Raw genomic sequence first — 21,490 nt, forward strand, 5'->3', positions numbered from 1 at the left:
AAAGGGTGGCATGCAACCTGTATCTCAGACAGGGTGCATCAACCAGTTCCACCCTTGCTCCTCCCCAAATACATCAGAGCCTTTAGACACACCAAGAAAGGACTGAAAAAGAGAACATAGTCCTTTGCAATTAACTATAATTTTTTTTTCTAGAAAATATCTCACTCTACATTATTTAGTAAATGCATTAAGAGAGAACAGGAACCCATCTAACCTTTGAGTCGGCATTATCTTTGAATGAATCTCTAGCAAGATGTTCATAGCCCATCACATTCTGGTCCCTACATTCCTTTTGAGGTCTGTCTTCTACCACCACCTTTAAGTTTAGTCTTTACTCCTGTCATGCCAAATTGCTTGTTTCTACAAGTTAACAGGTTATTTCCTGCCTCTGTGCTTTTGCACTTGCTGTTTCCTCTACCTGAAAATATCGCTTTCTCTAGGAATTCTTCCCTAAATTTCCCATGAGGAACTAAATGGGCTGCTTTGCCTCTATGCTCTCAAAGCACCATGTCCATGCTTCTGTATAGTATTTGTCACAATACTGTGAGATTAGCTCTCCCACCAGATGACAATCTCTAAAACAGACACTGTTCTCTTCATATCCTTATCCATCTTCAGGCTCTAGCACTATGACCTGGGCATGCTTAATAAATGTTAATGGGATGAAAGCAAAGATGGGTGAATGAGTATAAAAACATAACTGTAATGTAGAAAATTCTCATGTCAAGGCCTAGAATTTTTAGGGGAAATTGTGAATTAGCATTCTCAAATATAATTTACACTCTCTGAAACAGAAAGCTGGTAACTGGCTGTCTTGCTCAGAATGGTTCCCATCTCTCTCTTTTTTCTTTATTATCAACAACAAAAACAGATACAGACTGTGAGAAAAAAGATCCAGTTACACTCTGCAAAGCAGCAAGATCTGAGCAAAGTGAAATCACGATATTTTTTAAACTGACCATAGTAGGAGAAACACAGCCAATTCTTCTTAAATGAATAATGATATTTCATGGTTTCTAAAGCTCAGGCTTTGAAGCTGAGGGAATTCTTGAAGAGCAACTTCAACTTCAATCTTAGATCTTTCTTTCAACATATTTGGAGACAGAGAGAGAAAATCATGGGTGTTAACACCTGAGTGCCCTAACTGACCTCACACTGACCTCTCTGAACCTGAGAGAAAGTCAGAGCACAAGTCTTTAGGGAATCTTTCCCAATCGTGGTCCCTGGGGAATTCAACGAAGGCCACCAGCTCCAAGTCCCAGCTGACAGGCTTAGAATTCTCAGTTGCTGCTCATTTGTGCAAGAGAGAAGTTCGTGTCATCTGGACAAACTTTCAACTAAGCTTGGCCTGCAGCTGAGCTCTGTAACTTTCCATGGTGTAGAAGACAACACATCGGTACGTCTGGAACCCAGCTGGACAATGCTCTAAACACTAAGAGCTAACAGACAGCTGATTACAAGGGGGGAAACACAATATACTCCTGTCCAACTTCTTCTGTCCTCTAAGAAATAGTCTACGAGGAGATCCGTTTGTTTTCCAATCTCTGAAAGTGAAAAATAATCATCAAAGCTGGAAAAAGATGTGAGATTAGCTCTTTGTGCATATAAATGATCATTTCACTAAAGTACAATCAGAGCTTTTGTTTTCTAAGTTAGAAACTCAGAAGAGCATTTTGATATTTGTTCAAGATTTGGAACCTGAACTACATTAAAAGCACAATGGAAGTTTATTCTATTACGACAAGAACCAGATTTCCTAATCAAAGCAAATTGTTTGGCATTGCTCTAAAATGCTGCTATTTAGAAAAACCACTAGAGGTATCTTAATGGCAGTAATTTGGTGTGGTAATTATATGAAGGTCAGGTTGTGCTCTGCAAATCACAACCGTTAGGAAGAGCAATAATTGCAATACATCCATCCAGTTGCATTATTTTAATTGAACAACAGGACTGTGATACTCTCCCTGAGAAGAGCATTTAAACAATACTGCTGAACAGTCTACAGTCATTAAGACAAGATTGATATTCTCTGAATTCGGCATTTCTTCAGATCCTCCCCTTTACTGTGATGGTTCAAGCAATAATGTATGAAATATATATTACAAGCTTCCCTTTCCTTTGCAAACAGGAAATCATTGTGTATGCCCTGTTTCTAGCAGTGTCATTTGTTTTGAATACACAAAAGAAGATTTCGTTATGACAGCAGAAAAGAACTCATTATTGGGGTGGAGAAAAAGAAATAACAAAAGCCTTAAGCGAACTCACCAAACTGTGGCCATTTATGATTAAGGCATAATCCCCTGTTACGGTTTCTTCTACAACTGAGTCCAGCTCCAGCGACTGCTTTTTTTCAAAAACTACATGTCCACTGGAAAAAATTCTGTTTTGTCCAAACAAATTTTCCTTTGCTTTCCTTAAAGGAGAACGGAGGAAGGCAAATCATAACAATGTATACAGAGCATACCTATCCACTCTAAGGAGAGGCTAGCCTAGAGGTAAATTCATTTCGTCACTATTCAGACAGACTGTTTCTTGCATGAGATTCAGTTTCAGTGAGCTAGCGGGATGATTTGTTGTGATGGGGGATACCATAGCAAATGTGCAAATTCCAGGAAGTAGGAGGGTAAACACAAGGAAACAGAATCATCTTGAACGTTTTAAATTACCTTAAAGCTAAATCATCATCGTGGGCTGGGTTGGAACCAGGGGCTCTTGATAAATCTGATATATAAGGTTACCTGAGCTTCATGGACTTAAGAACGACTGATCTGGCACATGATATTGTTAAATAATGGAAAGGGAAAGACTGAAGACAACTGATGAAATCTTCTAGGAATTCTGGGAAATTCTGTACATAAATTAATCAACTTGTAGAACAACGTAATACAATCCCACTTAAAAAGGCAGCCTTCTGAGAAACACATCTTTTAGAAATTTGACAATAAAAACAAATAATGGCATTTACTGAATTGGCATAGTCATTATAACACAATGGGATATTTTAAGTGAAAATTGTACTCATTAGCTCCAACAATAGAGTAAGTCTTCTGAGAAAGGAGCTACAGACACCAAAGTGTAGAGGGCAGTTCCAAATGGAAACTCCCTCCAGTGCCCTAGATCTCATCAGCACTACAATAATCCTGCCCACATCCATCGCTGCTGTTTAAGAGGAGGACTGTATCGTGACTTAATACTCTTCCTTAGAAGTGGAATTTTATTCTTCTCTTCAAAATGGAAAGACAGTGCCTTTAAAGGGAGGAAAATTTCCTCTCCGAATCCCTTGGATAACAGGCTTTGAAGTAACATAGGGTGAGCTGACATGACTGCTAGAAATTTCAGTCACAACCAGGGAACCGCACAGTAGGTGCCCCCAAAGATGAGTGGCAAAGCCCGACACCAACACTTGGGGCCACAGCATGAGTGTGCAAAATGAGCACCCAGGACTGAATGGGGAGAGAGGGGCCAGAAAATGGGGATTTTGTCTTAGAGCGAAATGAAACGATCCCCCAAAGGCTCATCCTATGTTTAAAAAAAAAATTTTTACTTAAATGGTTGTGTCTTTTTGTTTGTTTTTGTTTTTTGCTGTGGCTCCTCTGAAGGAAGAGAATGTTCACATTATAAAAACAACCATTTTAGCCCTCAGCTTTCTAATTATTTGAAAATGTACCACTAATTGTTTACAAGTTAAACTGAAACACACACACACACATACACACATACCTTCTAGCTCAACATCTCCTTCTGCTGTTCAAGACCAAAATCACAGCCTGCATTTAGGAACCCAAGGAACCCTGAGGTTACATGCCCTTGGCTCCAGGGGTGACATGCTATGTTTAGCAATCAGTTTGCAGAATGAATGAAAAAGATTCATAAAATCAGAGCGCTATGTGTGAAATTTAGGGAGTTAGGGTGGGGAGAGGGAGGGAGGAGTAGACATGAAAAATCATTGCTTTAAGTGGGAGATACAGGACTTTTGCATCAGATAAGTATGTAAGGGAATCCTCCTCACCATCATGAAAATTTACAGTCCCAGGTAATGAAGAAAGCAAGAGAGACAAGTTCCTCTGAAACGAAAATATTTCTCTGACAGGTTTGCAGAGCTCATGAATTAGGTCCTCAGAAAGCACCAAAGGGCCAACATCTCCTGAGGTATCCTTTTTAGTAAAAAACTTTAGTAAAGTTCTCACTTGCTGTATTAATGACTCAAACTCTTGTTTTCCCCCCAGAGAATGAAAACATTCCAAAGAAGGGTGAAGTTCATGAAAGTATTGGCTGAAATTCTATTTACTTAGGATTTTTTTTCCCCTAAACTGTCTTCCTAACATCTCACATGATCCCTTTTCCAGGCAGAAAAGGGACAGACAGTGTTTCTGGCCCTGCTTAAATTCCCACTGCACTCCCTCTGCAGAGCCTCTGTTTACCCATGCTCTATAGCTGTCATTTCTTTTTCTTCCTAGAACTTAGCTCTTCAAACACCAGCTAGTTCTCACAAAGCAATTTATTAGGAGGGGAAAAGAGACACATAACTCCCTCCAAGGAATATGAACTATACAATGAACACACAATGCTTTACCACAGAATGCAAGTTACAAATGCTAAAACAAAAAGAGCGCCTGTTTTTTCCAAGCTCTGTAATGAAGGGCAGTCTGTTACAATGCTGGCATACAGAAATGCGTTAATGTCTGAGAACGACCTTGGTTGGCATTCAGAGCCCCACACCAACCACTGAAACCTCACCACACACAGAGCAAAGCACAGCTAGGCCCATGTTGGCGTACATGCAATCCATAAAGTAAAGAGAGAGCAGGAAAAAGAATCGTTTTGTCAGGCTTCTTAAGGCACTCTGTATTCAAACATTAAAAGGACCTCTTAGAAAATGGATTGAAACTATGATATTGTGTTTAGAAGAATACAATTTTGACTTTGACATGAGCACTGGACTTGAAACCTGGAGATCTGGCTTCAGGCCCAAGGTCTGCCTCTGACATGTCATATGCCCACAGCTGAGTTAGCTGACCTCTAGCCACTTGATTAGCCAGTCACAGACCCATGGGAGAACCCAGGTCTTCAAATTTCTACTCCTCTGTCTGCCGCATCAAAAAGCTTACACATGGTTAGCCACAGGCTGCCTCTAGGCTGGGACAAAGACACAGTGCTAGAGCAGCAGCTAAGGGACATTATCTTGCCCTCCAAGGAGAAAGTACATGAAATTCTGACATCAAGCCCCAGTTTCATCCCTTATTAACTGTTTAACCTGTAAGATACTCAACCCCTAAACCAGTATCTTTATTAAAATCTAGGTGAAAAAAAAATTAAAAAATAAAATAAAATAAAATCTAGGTGAATGGTACCAGTCAAGCACACTGGTTGATACCATTACGGACACCTGGGCAGCTCTACCAGGCTGTACTAGCAGGTCTCCAGTATTAAGTGCTCTAAAATTTTACAATTTACGATAGAAACGAAATATACTGAAACACTTTGGCAGGGTGGGAATTAGGAACAAGGGGCATTTTGTTTGGCCTGCATAATGTTTAAAAAGAATCTGTATGAATTTATGGACAACATGATGTTCACTTTCACCAAACCCCCAGCCACTAATGCCTTGTACAGCCAAGATCACACAACCAACATTACCTTTCTGACCCTGGAGCCATTTGCTTTTATGACCCCTCCTCATTCAAACAATAACTATCCACCAAATAGGTATATAAAAAAATGCAATACGCATGTTGTTGATTAAAGAGGAAACATCAGTTCCTAGGTATATCACTGGAATACTACTCAGAAGCAAGAGAGTCTCTTCATGGTTCAGTTAATTTTTCTAATAAAATATGTGATCAGTGCAACAAAAATGAAACATGGATTTGGTTTGCTTGTAGTCCCAAGCAAACTTAAATCCTCAGTCTGCTTTTCTTTGGGCAGAAGACATATGTTATCAGTGAAATGTAATCACTGCAGAAGGAAATGGCAACCCACTCCAGTGTTCTTGCCTGGAGAATCCCAGGGACGGGGGAGCCTGGTGGGCTGCTGTCTATGGGGTCGCACAGAGTCGGACATGACTGAAGTGACTTAGCAAAATCTTCAAAGAAACCTTCAGTTCAGTTCAGTTCAGTCGCTCAGTCGTGTCCGACTCTGCGACCCCATGAATTGCAGCACACCAGACCTCTCTGTCCATCACCAACTCCCAGAGTTCACTCAACTCACGTCCATTGAGTCAGTGATGCCATCCAGCCATCTCATCCTCTGTCGTCCCCTTCTCCTCCTGCCCCCAATCCCTCCCAGCATCAGAGTCTTTTCCAATGAGTCAACTCTTCGCATGAGGTGACCAAAGTACTGGAGTTTCAGCTTTAGCATCATTCCTTCCAAAGAAATCCCAGGACTGATCTCCTTCAGAATGGATCTCCTTTAGCATCATTCCTTCCAAAGAAATTCCAGGACTGATCTCCTTCAGAATGGATCTCCTTGCAGTCCAAGGGACTATCAAGAGTCTTCTCCAACACCACAGTTCAAAAGCATCAATTCTTCGGTGCTCAGCTTTCTTCACAGTCCAACTCTCGCATCCATACATGACTACTGGAAAAACCACAGCCTTGACTAGATGGACCTTAACAGGGTTTAATTGTAGATTTCTGGACAGGCCCTTAATACTAAAGCAGCTATGGCAGCAAACTTAACCCAGGACTCAATGTGCTTAAACATTTTCATGACATTAAATTTGAAAATTTTATGTGACATTAAATTTGAAGCAAGCATCTTCATGATATGCATGAAAATACATCACTGTTTATGATGTAATTGAAACACACTTGATGGGTTTAAATACGAGCATTGTAGGTCATTTTCCCTCAAGAGCTGCCATCACTTAGATCAGCGGTCCCCAAGCTTTCTGGTACCAGGGACTGATTTCATGGAAGATAATTTTTCCACAGACTGGGAATGGGGGGAGGGACGGTTTCAGGATGATTCAAGTGAGTTGCATTTATTGTGCACTTTACTTTACTTCTAGTCTAATGCTGCCACTGATCTGACAGGAGATACCAGTTCATGGCCTGGAGGTTGAGAACCTCTGACGTAGATCCTGATACACTTTTTAAAATATTTTTGCATGAACTCCCACTGAACTGAAACATGTAACACAAGAAAACTGAGTGGTGTAAATTTATAATTTCAATATTTCATCCCTAAAACCCTGGGTTAGATGTAAGAAGTCAAGAATAGGATTGTAGAGAGCACCTCCAGTAATAACTTTTCTTGGATGTTCTTTTCCCCCCTAATATAAGAAAATGCATACTATAAATATATTGATTCTTCTCATACAGAATTTTCTACTATGTACTGCCTCTCTGTCTTAGACTCTAAGAATGGGGTAATCTCCAAATCTTGGTTGAAATCAACATTATTTTCCAGCAAGTTAAGAAAAGTGGCCTCAAGAGTCCTGAAATACTTAGGCTAGATGGAAAATATTTTTCTCCTTTGAATATATTGTTCTTCGCAGATAATCTTTTGGCTTGCTGTATGAACACTATTACAACTTCATTGTAATGAAGTGCCAGAAATAAGAAAGCAAACATGACCCATAATTCTGTCATCCAGAGAGAACCACATGAGGAGCTAGGAGGATAGGTATGGAGATAGATGCATATAGTGTTTTACACACATACATACATACCTATATACACATATATGCCTTTTTAGAAAAATGGATCATGTTATGCATGATATTTCACAATCTCACTTATCATGGACATCTTCCAATGTCAAAAAACACATAATTACTTTTAAGACTATATGGTATCTCATTGCATCTATATATCATACAAATTAACAAAATCCCGGTGGCTGGGTGTTTGAACAATTTCCAATTTTCTATTATAATAATTGATGCCACAATATCTATGTACATAAAAACACACATGCATGCATACTCAAACATACATACACTTGTCCATTTATTTTCTTAAGGGCAATTCCTACAGGTAAAAACGACTGGGTCAAAACTGTATACATATATAATTTTGAAATATATTGCTAGTTCACCCTCTAGAAAGTTTCTACCAACTTACTCTCCTGACAGTATATAAGAATTCATATTTCTTCACATTCCTTCCACATTACTACAGTTATGTCACCCACTTAGTCAACCACATGCACCTGGATAAAATCTTGAGGTATTAATTTCGGTTCCCCACCCCTTCTGCAATCACCACTGCTACCACAGACGACCCTGTTTACTCAGAAACATACCTTGCCTCAGGAGGATGTGACAGAGCCAAACACAGAGAAAACAAGAATCAATATCTTGTTTTCTGAGTATGAAAATAGACTCTTGAAACTCAAAGCAGAATTGCCATCCTGAATTCCAGCAATCTGGAATTCTAGTAATTGGGCTTTTTGAAAGGGAAGAGAAGACTTTCTGTAAGTGTCAAAAAATTAATCCTTAAAGGAACCAGAGCATAAAATGTTGCCCTAAGCGATAGACTGGAAAAAAAAAAAAAAAAAGACTCCTTTTCTCTGTTTCCTATCTAGCCTAAAGGAGAGCGACTGAAGAGGAGATTAGATGCTCACGAATCAATCACTAAAGAAGCCTAGGTGCTGCTCCCACTCGGGACCGGGAGTGGGTCGCTTTTGGGAATCTGAGTGTGCAACAGTAGTCACTGAAGCATGGTGACATGAAGGGGAGCAGAAGAAAGGGATTTCAGGAACAGAGGCACCATGTGAGAGCACTTCTCAGACACAGAGAAGTGAGGAAGAACCCCTGAACACCCATGTTTCCCCAGGAGGATGTGGAAGTCAGCCCACAGGGAAAGGAAGTGGGAAGTGCCAGATGCCAGCGGGGTAGATGCTGAGCCTCCGTGACAGTAAGGCAATAGCATGGCCTAGCCTTGAACTAAATTTACTCACAGTGCCTACTTTAATTGTTCTGTCATCAGGCAGAAAAGGGGTTCAAGTCTAGTTTTAGAAAATTTTATGAGTTTCTGTTCTTGCCCAGCTCAGTATATTGCAGGCTGTGAAGTCAGACAAGCTAGAAATGACAGAGCCTCCTTCTTCCTTCACATCAAATCAAATTCTGAGTCCTATCCATTACACCTCCAAAACAGCTGTCAATTTCATTCCACTCTTTCCTTCCCCATTATTACAACCTCACTGCCTTTGTTTAACCCTCAACATTCCCAAACTTGAGTATTCCAACAGCTTCCTAAGGCATCTCTCCATACCATTCATTTTTTTCCTCAAACATACTTCATCTACCTGGTCACACGAGTGTTATTTCTAAAGTGTAAAACTGGATTTGTCTCTTTTCTGCTTAGAAGTCTCCATATCCATCCAATACCTTCAAGATAAAGTATATTCACTTTTGCTTATCACTCAATCACCACTTTTATCTCTGAGAAATTGTCCCCACCCATAACTCTGTATTACACTCTAACTACGACTTGACACTTGGTTCCTGAAATATAACATGGTGTCTTTCTCATCTGTATGCCTTTGTGTATGCTATTCCATCAAGCTGCAATACTGTTATCCAATGTAATCAACAGAGGAAGCGGATTCATAAAATGTGTAATGGGGGTCAGGATATTGTTTTCAGTATCTTAAGGTTAATTAAAAGTGTAGTTTTTCTATGATGAGAATGCAAAGACTGTCTAATTCTTTAAAGTTGTGTTTTACTTTCAGCTACTTTGTATCAACCTAGTATAGCAAACCACTATACCACACTAGTTAGAAGCCATAACTGAAGATTACATGTGTCTTTGCCAAATAAAAATTAGAAAACCTAATTGTTACTGATACAATTTTATCATTATTATTTATATGATCTTAATAATAGACTCAAAAGTTTGTTGGAAAACTATTTTTTAAAAATTAATCCTTGTTGGTTGAAAGATTGGGAACAACGGCTAAAGAAAGAGGGCAGGAGGAAGGGAGGAAAGACAGGAGGGAAGGCAAGAAGGATGTTCAATGAATGGTCATAAAGCTTTAAGCTCTTATATTAATCCCTCAAATAAAATCATTTATAGGGTTGGTATTTGCATATTTTCCCATTTTACAAATGAGGAAAACAAACAGAGAGGTTGAATTAGATCAGTCGCTCAGTCGTGTCCGACTCTTTGTGACCCCATGAATCGCAGCACGCCAGCCCTCCCTGTCCATCACCAACTCCCAGAGTTCACTGAGAGAATAGTGTATCAAAAATCACTTAGCTAGCCAGAGCACAAAGACAAGATTCCAACTTGGCTCAAGTCAACAGATTCTATACTTTTCCCCTTAAGCTGGCTGTCTCTACCTGAAATCCATTCTGCTGTAGTTGCCAATCTGGTGTCTGACCTCAAGGGAAGCAACCAGATGCTTCAAAAACTGCATTTTTAATATTATTTAAAGAGAGTAAGAGTACACCCATGGTGTTTTCAGAGAAATGTGGCGAGTGAATGGGTGCACAGGCTCTGCGGCCACGCTACCTAGGTTCAGCCCCACCTGAACCACTGACTAGTTGTAAAACTTCGAGCACATTATTTACCCTATGTGTGTCTCAACTTGCTAACTGCAAAACAAGGATAATGATAACGTCTTTCACTGGGTTGCTTTGAGAATGAAATGAGAGAATACATGCCTACCACTTACTACAGTGTCCAAGGCACTTTCTCAAGTTCAGTCACTCAGTTGTGTCCAACTCTTTGTGAACCCATGGACTGCAGCACACCAGTCTTCCCTGCCCATCACCAACTCCTGGAGCCTGCTCAAATTCATGTCCATTGAGTCAGTGATGCCATCCAACCATCTCATCCTCTGTCATCCCCTTCTCCTCCAGCCTTCAATCTTTCCCAGCATCAGGGTCTTTTCCAATAAGTCAGTTCTCTGCATCAGGTGGCCAAAGTATTGGAGTTTCCGTTTCAGTAACAGTCCTTCCAATGAATAGTCAGGACTGATTTCCTTTAAGATTGACTGGTTTGATCTCTTTGCAGTCCAAGGGACTCTCAAGAGTCTTCTCCAACACCACAATTCAAAAGCATCCATTTTTTGGCACGCAGCTTTCTTTATAGTCCAACTCTCACATCCATGCATGACTATTAGAAAAACCAGAGCTTTAACTAGAAGGACCTTTGTTGGTAAAGTAACATCTCTGCTTTTTAATATGCTCTCTAGGTGGGTCATAGCTTTTCTTCCAAGGAGCAAGCATCTTTTAATTTCATGGCTACAGTCACCATCTGCAGTGATTTTGGAGCCAAAGAAAATAAAGTCTGTCATTGTTTCCATTGTTTCTCCATCTATTTGCCATGAAGTGATGGAACCAGATGCCATGATCTTAGTTTTCTGAATGTTGAGTTTTAAGCCAACTTTTTCACTTTCCTCTTTTACTTTCATGCATATAGTCAAAGCTAAATGGCACCCCACTCCAGTACTCTTGCTTGGAAAATCCCATGGACGGAGGAGCCTGGTAGGCTACAATCCATGGGGTCGCTAAGAGTCAGACACGACTGAGCGACTTCACTTTCACCTTTCACTTTCATGCATTGGAGAAGGAAATGGCAACCCACTCCGGTGTTCTTGCCTAGAGAATCCCAGGGATGGCTGAGCCTGGTGGGCTGCCGTCTACAGGGTCGCACAGAATCGGACACGACTGAAGCGACTTAGCAGCAGCAGCAGCAGCATGATTTTTCCAGTAGTCATGTATGGATGTGAGAGGTGGACCATAAAGAAGGCTTAGCACCAAAGAGACTCTTTCAAATTGTGTTGCTGAAGAAGACTCTTGAGAGTCCCCTGGACCGCAAGAAGATCAAACCAGTCAATTCTAAAGGAAATCAACCCTGATTATTCAATGGAAGGACTGATGCTGAAGCTCAGTCCTGAGCCACCTGATGCAAAGAGTCAACTTATTGGAAAAGATCCTGATGCTGGGAAAGATTGAGGGCGGGAGGAAAGGCAGTGACAGAGGATGAGATGGTTGGATGGCATCACCAACTCGATGAACATGAGTTTGAGGAAACTCCAGGATAGTGAAGGACAGGAAAGCCTGGCATGTTATAGTCCATGGATTGCAACGGGTCAGACAGGACTTAGTGACTTAACAATTATTAAATAAATTATTAATTTTCCCAATAGACTCTATCATTAAATTTATAGAAATAATAATGATAAAATTATATCAGTAATAATGAGATTTTCCAACTTTTACTGCCAAATACATATGCGGTCTTTAGCCATAGCTTCTAATAAGCATGATATAGATATTTTCTACAGTGACTAAGACAGTGTAAAAATGTTGGGAGATTTGATCTACAAGTATTAAGGTTAAATGGAGACACAGTAAGGAAGCTCACGGTGCCCCGATGTTGTGTTGCGTGAGCTGTGTTGAATGGGCTGTGTTAGCCCCTTCAGGACTAGATAGAGCAAGTGGCAAACCATTTGCCTCTAAGCCATGTGGTCAGACCCCAAATGGACTGAGTTTAGAGAAAGCAAAACTAGCTATAAGAAAGCACTTTCTAAAGTTCTGGGGAAATAATTAGGCAGACTCTTTCTCAACTCTCAGATTTTCCTTTCCCCTCCTTCCCTCTCCTCCTTTCCTCTTTCCTTTAACACTCACCTGAGTTCTTCTCTGACCTCCGCAGCTGTGTTCCCTGCTATGATGAACACATCATTCATGTCATCAGTCAGCATGTTGCAGGCATAGCCAATATTAATGGCAGTTTCTGATACAAAAGAAATCCCACTTCAGTTAGAACATTACTTAATAAGATAAGTATCTTTTTCCTAAGAGTTTTGAGTCCTTTCCATATTTCCTTAAGGCCTACAGGCTTCCTTAACTTCAGAGAGAGTATGATTGGTAATAAAATAAATACAAGAGATCAAGGAAGAAATTTAAAAATTTGCTAAATCCACATACACACAAAAAAAATCTATGAATCCTCAATATTCTCATCTAGTTTTTAAAAGAACTCTTTGATTTCCAAAAGGAGTATTCATGAAAAGATCCCAAGATCTTGTGATATAGTAAAATGTATACATTTTACTTGTATAAAATTTTACCAGAAGTCTTGAATACTGTCTTTGCAGAGCTGAAATACTAAGCTATTATACAATCTGATATAATAGACAAATTGAAAACTCCCCAATGTTCAGTTGAACAGCAAAAAAATGATTTTAAGTTTTTTAAATTCTCCCACATGCAACATTACCATATTTCCATTAAGTGAATAGAAATTTGGAATTCGAATATCACCTCAAAAACAAACCAGGACTGCTGCTACTAGATAACTAGAGTATTACACGATATTGGCCAATCCTACCTCTAATTTTGTATAAGTAGAGCCTAGGATAGGTAAGTACCCCTTCCATCTTCAATACAATCATTCAATTTTAATTTTATTAGTTGTTAGACTCTTGTGAATTCTATGGAGTCATTAGATTTGTCCTAAGTCAAGGAAGACAACTGATAAAACTTCAGCATATCCTTTGTAGAAACCACAGAAATTAAAGCTAAGTAGTAAACTTATAGGAGAAGGCAATGGCAACCCACTCCAGTACTCTTGCCTGGAAAATCCCATGGACGGAGGAGCCTGGTAGGCTGCAGTCCATGGGGTCACTAAGAGTCAGACACGACCGAGCGACTTCACTTTCACTTTTCACTTTCACACATTGGAGAAGGAAATGGCAACCCACTCCAGTGTTCTTGCCTGGAGAATCCCAGGGATGGGGGGAGACTGATGCGCTGCCACCTATGGGGTCGCACAGAGTCGGACACAACTGAAGCGACTTAGCAGCAGCAGCAGCAGTAAACTTATAAGTATTCATAACTAATTGAATGGCTGTACACACTGATCAAGTGAAGTCTCTAACAACCCAGCACAGAGCTCAAGTCTCTGTGTTTTACATTTTGTAGTCAGTGATTTGAGTAAACATATAGAGAACTGATTTATCAGGTCTGCAAATCCTCCAATGTTCTAAAAAGTAACTAACATGTCAATAGAATCTTAAAAATATGTATGCCAGTTAACTGAATATTTCTGGTCTACTGATGGCCAAGCAGAAAATCATGCTTGTTTTAACCATTACTGCTAGCAATAGACCCAAACTAAATTGATCCCCTTTTCTTTCCTAGGAAAGATGGTATTCTGAACCTAATGACTCTTTCTCTGATGACTTGGAGTTTTGTTATGCCTGAAAGTGGGTCAGCTCTTCGTGTCCAACTGCATGGGCAATCTTGGAATTCAGGCAAGTTACACTTGTACAGTTGTGGTGGCTGTTAAAATACCAAAATATTTTCATACCAGTTGATAAAAAGCTGCTTCCTTAAGTCTCTCCAAAGCCTACCCCTCCTCGAAGATTCCCAAACCTCCCTACCAAGAAGAAACTAAAGAAGTAATGCTGAAGTCTCCAATGTCCTGCTCCAGAGCTCTGCCACTCTGTGTTCTAAACTGACATCAGTGCACATACAAACCAACAGTTAAACATTTTAATACCATTTATGCCTATGAGTATAACTATTATTTTTAAGAAGTATTTGAACTGAAACTCAACTGACTCCACGGTGTACTACAGAAGATATTTGGTTCAGTTCAGTCACTCAATTGTGTCTGACTCTTTGCAACCCCATGAACCGCAGCATGCCAGGCCTCCCTGTCCATCACCAACTCCCAGAGTCCACTCAAACCCATGTCCATTGAGTCGGTGATGCCATCCAACCATCTCATCCTCTGTCGTCCCCTTCTCCTCCTGCCCTCAATCTTTCCCAGCATCAGGGTCTTTTCAAATGAGTCAGCTCTTCACATCAAGTGGCCAAAGTACTGGAGTTTCAGCTTCAACATCAGTCCTTCCAATGAACACCCAAGACTGATCTCCTTTAGGATGGACTGGTTGGATCTCCTTGGAGTCCAAGGGACTCTCAAGAGTCTTCTCCAACACATAGTTCAAAATCATCAATTCTTTGGCACTCAGCTTTCTTTATAGTCTAACTCTCACATCCATACATGACCACTGGAAAAACCATATTCTTGACTAGACGGACCTTTGTTGGCAAAGTAATGTCTGCTTTTTAATATGCTGTCTAGGTGGGTCATAACCTTCCTTCCAAGGAGTAAGCGTCTTTTACTTTAGTGGCTGCAGTCACCATCTGCAGTGATTTGGAGCCCAGAAAAATAAAGTCAGCCACTGTTTCCACTGTTTCCCCATCTATTTGCCATGATGTGATGGGACCAGATGCCATTATCTTAGTTTGTGAGCTTTAAGCCAACTTTTTCACTCTCCTCTTTCATTTTCATCAAGAGGCTCTTTAGTACTTCTTCACTTTCTGCCATAAGGGTAGTATCATCTGCATATCTGAGGTTATTGATATTTCTCCCAGCAATCTTGATTCCAGCTTGTGCTTCCTCCAGCCCAGCATTTCTCTTGATGTAGTCTGCATATAAGTTAAATAAGCAGGGTGACAATATACAGCCTTGACATACTCCTTTTCCTATTTGGAACCAGTCTGTTGTTCCATGTCCAGTTCTAACTGTTGCTTCCTGACCTGCATACAGGTTTCTCAAGAGGCAGGTCAGGTGGTTTGGTATTCCCATCTCTTTCAGAATTTCCCACAGTTTATTGTGATCCACACAGTCAAAGGCTTTGGCATAGTCATTGAAACAGAAGTAGATGTTTTTCTGGAACTCTCTTGCTTTTTCAATGATCCAGTGGATGGTGGCAATTTGATCTCTGGTTCCTCTGCCTTTTCTACAACCAGCTTGAACATGTGGAAGTTCACAGTTCATGAACTGTTGGAGCCTGACTTGGAGAATTTTGAGCATTACTTTACTAGCGTGTGAGTGAGTGCAGTTATGCAGTAGTTTGAGCATTCTTTGGCATTGCCTTTCTTTGGGACTGGAATGAAAACTGACCTTTTCCAGTCCTGTGGCCACTGCTGAGTTTTCCAAATTTGCTGTCATATTGAGTGCAGCACTTTCACAGCATCATCTTTCAGGATTTGAAATAGCTCAACTGGAGTTCCATCACCTCCACTAGCTTTGTTCATAGTGATGCTTCCTAAGACCCACTTGACTTCACATTCCAGGATGTCTGGCTCTAGGTGAGTGATCACACCATCATGATTATCTGGGTCATGAAGATCTTTTTTGTACAGTTCTTCTGTGTATTCTTGCCACCTCTTCTTAATATCTTCTGCTTCTGTTAGGTCCCTACTATTTCTGTCCTTTATAGAGCTCATCTTTGCATGAAATCTTCCCTTGCTATCTCTAATTTTCTTGAAGAGATCTCTAGTCATTCCCATTCTATTGTTTTCCTCTATTTCTTTGCACTGATGGCTGAGGAAGGCTTTCTTATCTCTCCTTGCTATTCTTTGGAACTCTGAATTCAAATGGGTATATCTTTCCTTTCCCCTTTGCTTTTCACTTCCCTTCTTTTCATAGGTATTTGTAAGGCCTCCTCAGACAGCCATTTTGCTTTTTTTGCATTTCTTTTTCTTGGGGATGGTCTTGATTCCTGTCTCCTGGACAATGTCACGAACCTCCATCCATAGTTCATCAGGCACTCTGTCTATCAGATCTAGTCCCTTAAATCTATTTCTCACTTCCACTCTATAGTCCTAAGGGATTTGATTTAGGTCATACCTGAATGGTCTAGTGGTTTTCTCCACTTTCTTCAATTTCAGTCTGAATTTGACAATAAGTATGGTTAATTTGATAGTAAATTTTTGTTATATATTCGCTTTCCTCTTTGTATTTGAAACTCTTTCCTAAGTGGAGTACTGGGCAAATGTCTTATTAATTAAGCTTCCTGGTTCATTAAAATTTTACCACAAAAACGATCTTCCTCTTTTCAAAACATCATCATCTATTTTCAAATTACCTTGTTTGTCTCCTGTTAGGACCCAGATCTTAATATTGGCTAGTGATAAGCTCGTAACTGTTTCAATCACACCATCTTGTAACTTGTCTTCTACAGCAGTGGCACCTAGTAGCTTCAGTGAAAAATAGAGAATATCTTACGTTAATGCATGCATATAATACCCATAACATCTATGGCTTTTAATCACAGAGTTTAGAGGTCAAAGTACATAAAGATGGAAATTAGGATGTGTTGATATAGCAAGCATCCTTTATGTACAGAGGTGGGCTGGGAAAACCCCCAGAAGGAAGTTCCTTAATCCAGGCAACCGGTGGGCATACCAATTAGTGCATAGATCCTGGAAGTTAGAATTTACATGAGGGATATGATATGCTCAGATAAAACATTAGCATAAATGATCAGAAGCCATTTGGGCTTATAGAGCCTCAAGAATCCCCCAGCTGTCTCAAAGGAAATGCCTCATCTCAGAGTCAGGACCTCAAAATAAAAAGTAGAACCATTCTCTTCAATGAACAAACCATCAGATGTCATGAACTAAAAAGTGAAGGTTCTTATGCAATATTTTATCCAAAGATGATCAAGGTGTGATCCCTAGTACATCACAACAGCTAAACAGTCTAGCCACTGGGGCCCTAGGGAAGAGTGGTTTCTAGAATAAATCACACTCTGGACAGTACAGATACCAGCATCTCATGGCTCTAGGTTGGTTTAGAGCTGGATCCCCACTCTTCACAGCAAGTTTCCCTGTTCTAAAAAGGTGGGTCATACAGCATGGAGGAAGAAAAAACACAACATCAAACAAAACATGATATACCAGAGGCTGACAAAGAATAGGGAGTCTACTATCTTGGGGGACTTCCAATGGCATAAGCTACTGCTAATTGAAATAATCCTCTGGCCACATATGGCAAGCTCAAAGCCAACGTATAAAGCATGATTCAAAGTTTGAAAGAGTAACATCTGCTGTGTGCAAGATGATTTAGCCAGTGGATTATTCCCTTGCTAGATCTCTAAACACATACTATCCCTTGTGTAAACACAAACCATCATGCTTCTAAATGCATACCATCAAATCCTTTTCAATTTCTTCATACAGCCCTGCTATCCGTTCATCCCTCTCATCTGTGGAGGTATTTGCATCTTCAAGCATCTTATGCCACTCCCTGAAGTACTTGTCATCCAGATCTCTGTATGCAATGGCCAAGGTTCGAAGGCCTTCTCCTGCAAATTCCTGCCAGGACAGACAGAGACCTTGGAACCATCCCAAAACAATAATCACAACAATAAAACAACAAAAGTGATGAGTAAGAAGTTATGCACTCAAATTCATTTAGCCCAAGAGCACAACTTAGTCCTCTTGACTCCAACTCTCCAACTTTTTAGTCCCCTTGGAAATGGGAGATGATATTTTTATTTTGTATTTTATTCCAATGGGACTGAGACATTCAAAGGACCTAGCATTCCCCCTTAAGACTGCTGAAACACCCACTAAAGGGTCCTCTTTGAGAGGTGATTAATGGTGCGCGTGACTTGAGGTAACCATTCGAAGTGACACGTTGTTTTCTCACCTACATTCTGCCTGAAGGAAGCACTGCTAGTGATGAGAGGGACTCAGCCTGTTTTGGGGCCATGGCCCTCAGTTTTCACGGGAGAAGAAAGGACCTTCAGAGGAGCCATGGCTCTCAAATCAAAGGAAGGGGGCTCTCACAAGGGGCTGCAACAGGACATCTCACCAAAGTCATGCTGCTGCTGCTGCTAAGTCGCTTCAGTCGTGTCCGACTCTGTGTGACCCCACGGACTGCAGCCCACCAGGCTCCTCCATCCATGCTTTCCCCTAATAATACAGCGATGTCTAAAACTAACTCCCTCCTACTTGTGTTTATGTTTCAAGATTTATAATAATAAAGTAAATGTATTCAATAAAGATGAATAAATAAATGTCATGCAATAGAAATTCAAGGATATTAATTAACGTTATAATAATAACTCTAGAGGAAAAGTGAGAAAGGTAGGAAAGTTAATACAAATTTTCACTCCTGGGAACTAGTACTAGAAGTGGTGGTGGTTGTTGTTCGTCATTAAGTTGTGTCCAACTCTATGATCCTGTGGACTGCAGCATTCCAGGCTCCTCTGTCCTCCACTATCTCCCAGAATTTGCTCAAATCCATTAGAAGTTGAAGCTGACTTTTACTTTTCATCCTAAAACCTTTATAATATTTTTTTTGCTGTAGTAAAGTCTAATTTTAAAAATAAAATTGCTTGAAATTTTAAAGAGGTCATCAAGCCCAGTTACTTTTAAAAAATAATTTTTTTTCAAACTAGTACAGCCACTATGGAGAACAGTGTGGAGATTCCTTAAAAAACTGGAAATAGAACTGCCTTATGATCCAGCAATCCCACTGCTGGGCATACACACTGAGGAAACCAGAAGGGAAAGAGACACGTGTACCCCAGTGTTCATCGCAGCACTGTTTATAATAGCCAGGACATGGAAGCAACCTAGATGTCCATCAGCAGATGAATGGCTAAGAAAGCTGTGGTACATATACACAATGGAGTATTACTCAGCCATTAAAAAGAATACATTTGAATCAGTTCTAATGAGATGGATGAAACTGGAACCTATTATACAGAGTGAAGTAAGCCAGAAAGAAAAACACCAATACAGTATACTAACGCATATATATGGAATTTAGAAAGATGGTAACAATAACCCGGTGTACGAGACAGCAAAAGAGACACAGATGTATATATCAGTCTTATGGACTCTGTGGGAGAGGGAGAGGGTGGGGAGATTTGTGAGAATGGCATTGAAACATGTATAATATCATGTATGAAACAAGTCGCCAGTCCAGGTTCAATGCACGATGCTGAATGCTCGGGGCTGGTGCACTGGGACGACCCAGAGGGAGGGTATGGGGAGGGAGGAGGGAGGAGGGTTCAGGATGGGGAACACAGGTATACCTGTGGCGGATTTATTTCGATATTTGGCAAAACTAATACAATATTGTAAAGTTTAAAAATAAAATAAAATTTAAAAAAATAATTTTTTTAATAAACTATCTTCTATAGAGTTAGTATTTAATAACAGGTCAAGTTTATCAGAGGATGATACTCCTTCTTTAGTGTCTCAGTCAACTGAGAGTCTGAAATAATACCTTGAGTGCTACATCCTTCTAATATGCAAATAATTCACTAAACATAGGAGACTGGTAGTTGCTAAGTGTTTCAGACAGTCACAGTAGCTAGAAACATATGTTGAATGCTTATGCTATGCTATGCTAAGTCACTTCAGTGGTGTCCGACTCTGCGCGACCCCATAGACGCCAGCCCACCAGGCTCCCCTGTCCCTGGGATTCTCCAGGCAAGAACACTGGAGTGGGTTGCCATTTCCTTCTCCAATGCAGGAAAGTGAAAAGTGAAAGTGAAGTCGCTCAATTGTGTCTGACTTTTAGCAACCCCATGGACTGCAGCCTACCAGGCTCCTCCATCCATGGGATTTTCCAGGCAAGAGTACTGGAGTGCGGTGCCATTAAATGCTAAAAACCTCCCACTTTGCACAGGCCTCTAGTGGCCACTTTATGGCCTTCTATACTGGAAGCATTTTTATAGCCATTTCTGCTCCTTTGGGCACCCCCATGAAGCATATCTTCTCTGTTATATTCTGGCTTATGGGACAGACACAGATTGGCAATCAGACACAAATTAAACTTTGACACACCCTAATTAGGAAAATGGAAAATCAGTGCCCACTGTGGTGATGTGGTTTAGCCCAGAGAGAGTATGAGAAAAATTATCCAAACTTATCTCGTAGACAGTTGGTAGCACTCTAGATGTTGCAATCACACTGTACAAGCCCTCCCTTCCAAAACCACCACCGGGTCCCCAACTGATCTGAAAATCTAGTTACTGCCTTATAATGATCTTTTGTCCTCTTAATTCCCACAAACTCTTCTTTGAGTTTAACTTGCAACGCCCCTGGGCATTACTAGTGCTTTTCTCTCTGTTCTGCACAGCAGTGAATCAACTCTAAGATGATACTACAAAAGGGAACAGATGATTTAAGTTATTTAATTAGTGCATGAAACAAGTTGAATCCTAAATCAACATTTAGGATTAGCATGATCATTTCCTATCATTAAATCATTCAAAAACTAATACCTAAATATAAATTTAAAACCTCAGAATTTAGAAGTCAAAATGAATAAACTGAAAGAAGCAAAGGCAAGTCAAATTGATACTCATAGAAATGTAGAAAGATCAAATTAGGTTTCCCATACTTTAGTATGAAAATCCAGGGCCTTGGTGTTTGAGCAATGGCAAAATCAAATGCTTATGATTCCAGTGTTGTTTTCATAAAAAAAAAATTTTTTTTAAAGGACCATGATGGCCTTCTGGAAGAGATTAAAAGAAAATCAAGAATGCTCTATTAGGAAGACAAAAACAATAGCTGTGTTTGTAACCAATATTACCAAACAATCATTCTTTAAACTTAAAGTCAGGCAGAGATTTTTATTTGTTTGTTTGTTTTTTAAAGATTCAGGGAAATTTTTTTTTATATTAAATATAGGGCTTGGCAAAGAAAATGAACCCTCAATTGCTTTTTAAAGGAGAGAAACCAAGGAGGAAATAAGAGTTCTGAGCAGTTGCC

At 40.1% G+C, this 21,490-nt stretch overlaps 1 protein-coding gene across 17 annotated transcripts in view; it reads right to left on the minus strand.

Moving 5' to 3' along the window:
• The window catches only part of ATP8B4 (ATPase phospholipid transporting 8B4 (putative)), a 335,711-nt gene that overhangs the window by 49,503 nt on the left and 264,718 nt on the right, over nt 1-21,490 (minus strand). For 10 of the 17 annotated variants that reach the window (XR_015134451.1, XM_086320810.1, XM_086320802.1 and 7 more), the window contains 4 exons: nt 17,906-18,070; nt 16,840-16,951; nt 12,584-12,689; nt 2,266-2,413 (listed from right to left, as the gene is read on the minus strand). The exons of 2 other annotated variants lie outside the window; for them this stretch is intronic. Coding sequence is in view for 9 of the 15 variants with exons in the window: in XM_086320810.1 (XP_086176936.1) it covers nt 2,266-2,413; nt 12,584-12,689; nt 16,840-16,951; nt 17,906-18,070 (531 nt within the window). In the remaining 6 variants the exon portion in view is untranslated. The remainder of the gene's footprint in view (nt 1-2,265; nt 2,414-12,583; nt 12,690-16,839; nt 16,952-17,905; nt 18,071-21,490) is intronic. 5 more of the 17 variants (XR_015134453.1, XR_015134452.1, XR_015134455.1 and 2 more) reach the window with 1 other exon arrangement.

Source organism: Bos grunniens, chromosome 10 (genome assembly GCF_055505025.1).
Source record: "Bos grunniens cultivar Pamir isolate PY7600 chromosome 10, Bosgru_T2T1.0, whole genome shotgun sequence".
In the NCBI taxonomy this organism is placed as follows: Eukaryota; Metazoa; Chordata; class Mammalia; order Artiodactyla; family Bovidae; genus Bos; species Bos grunniens.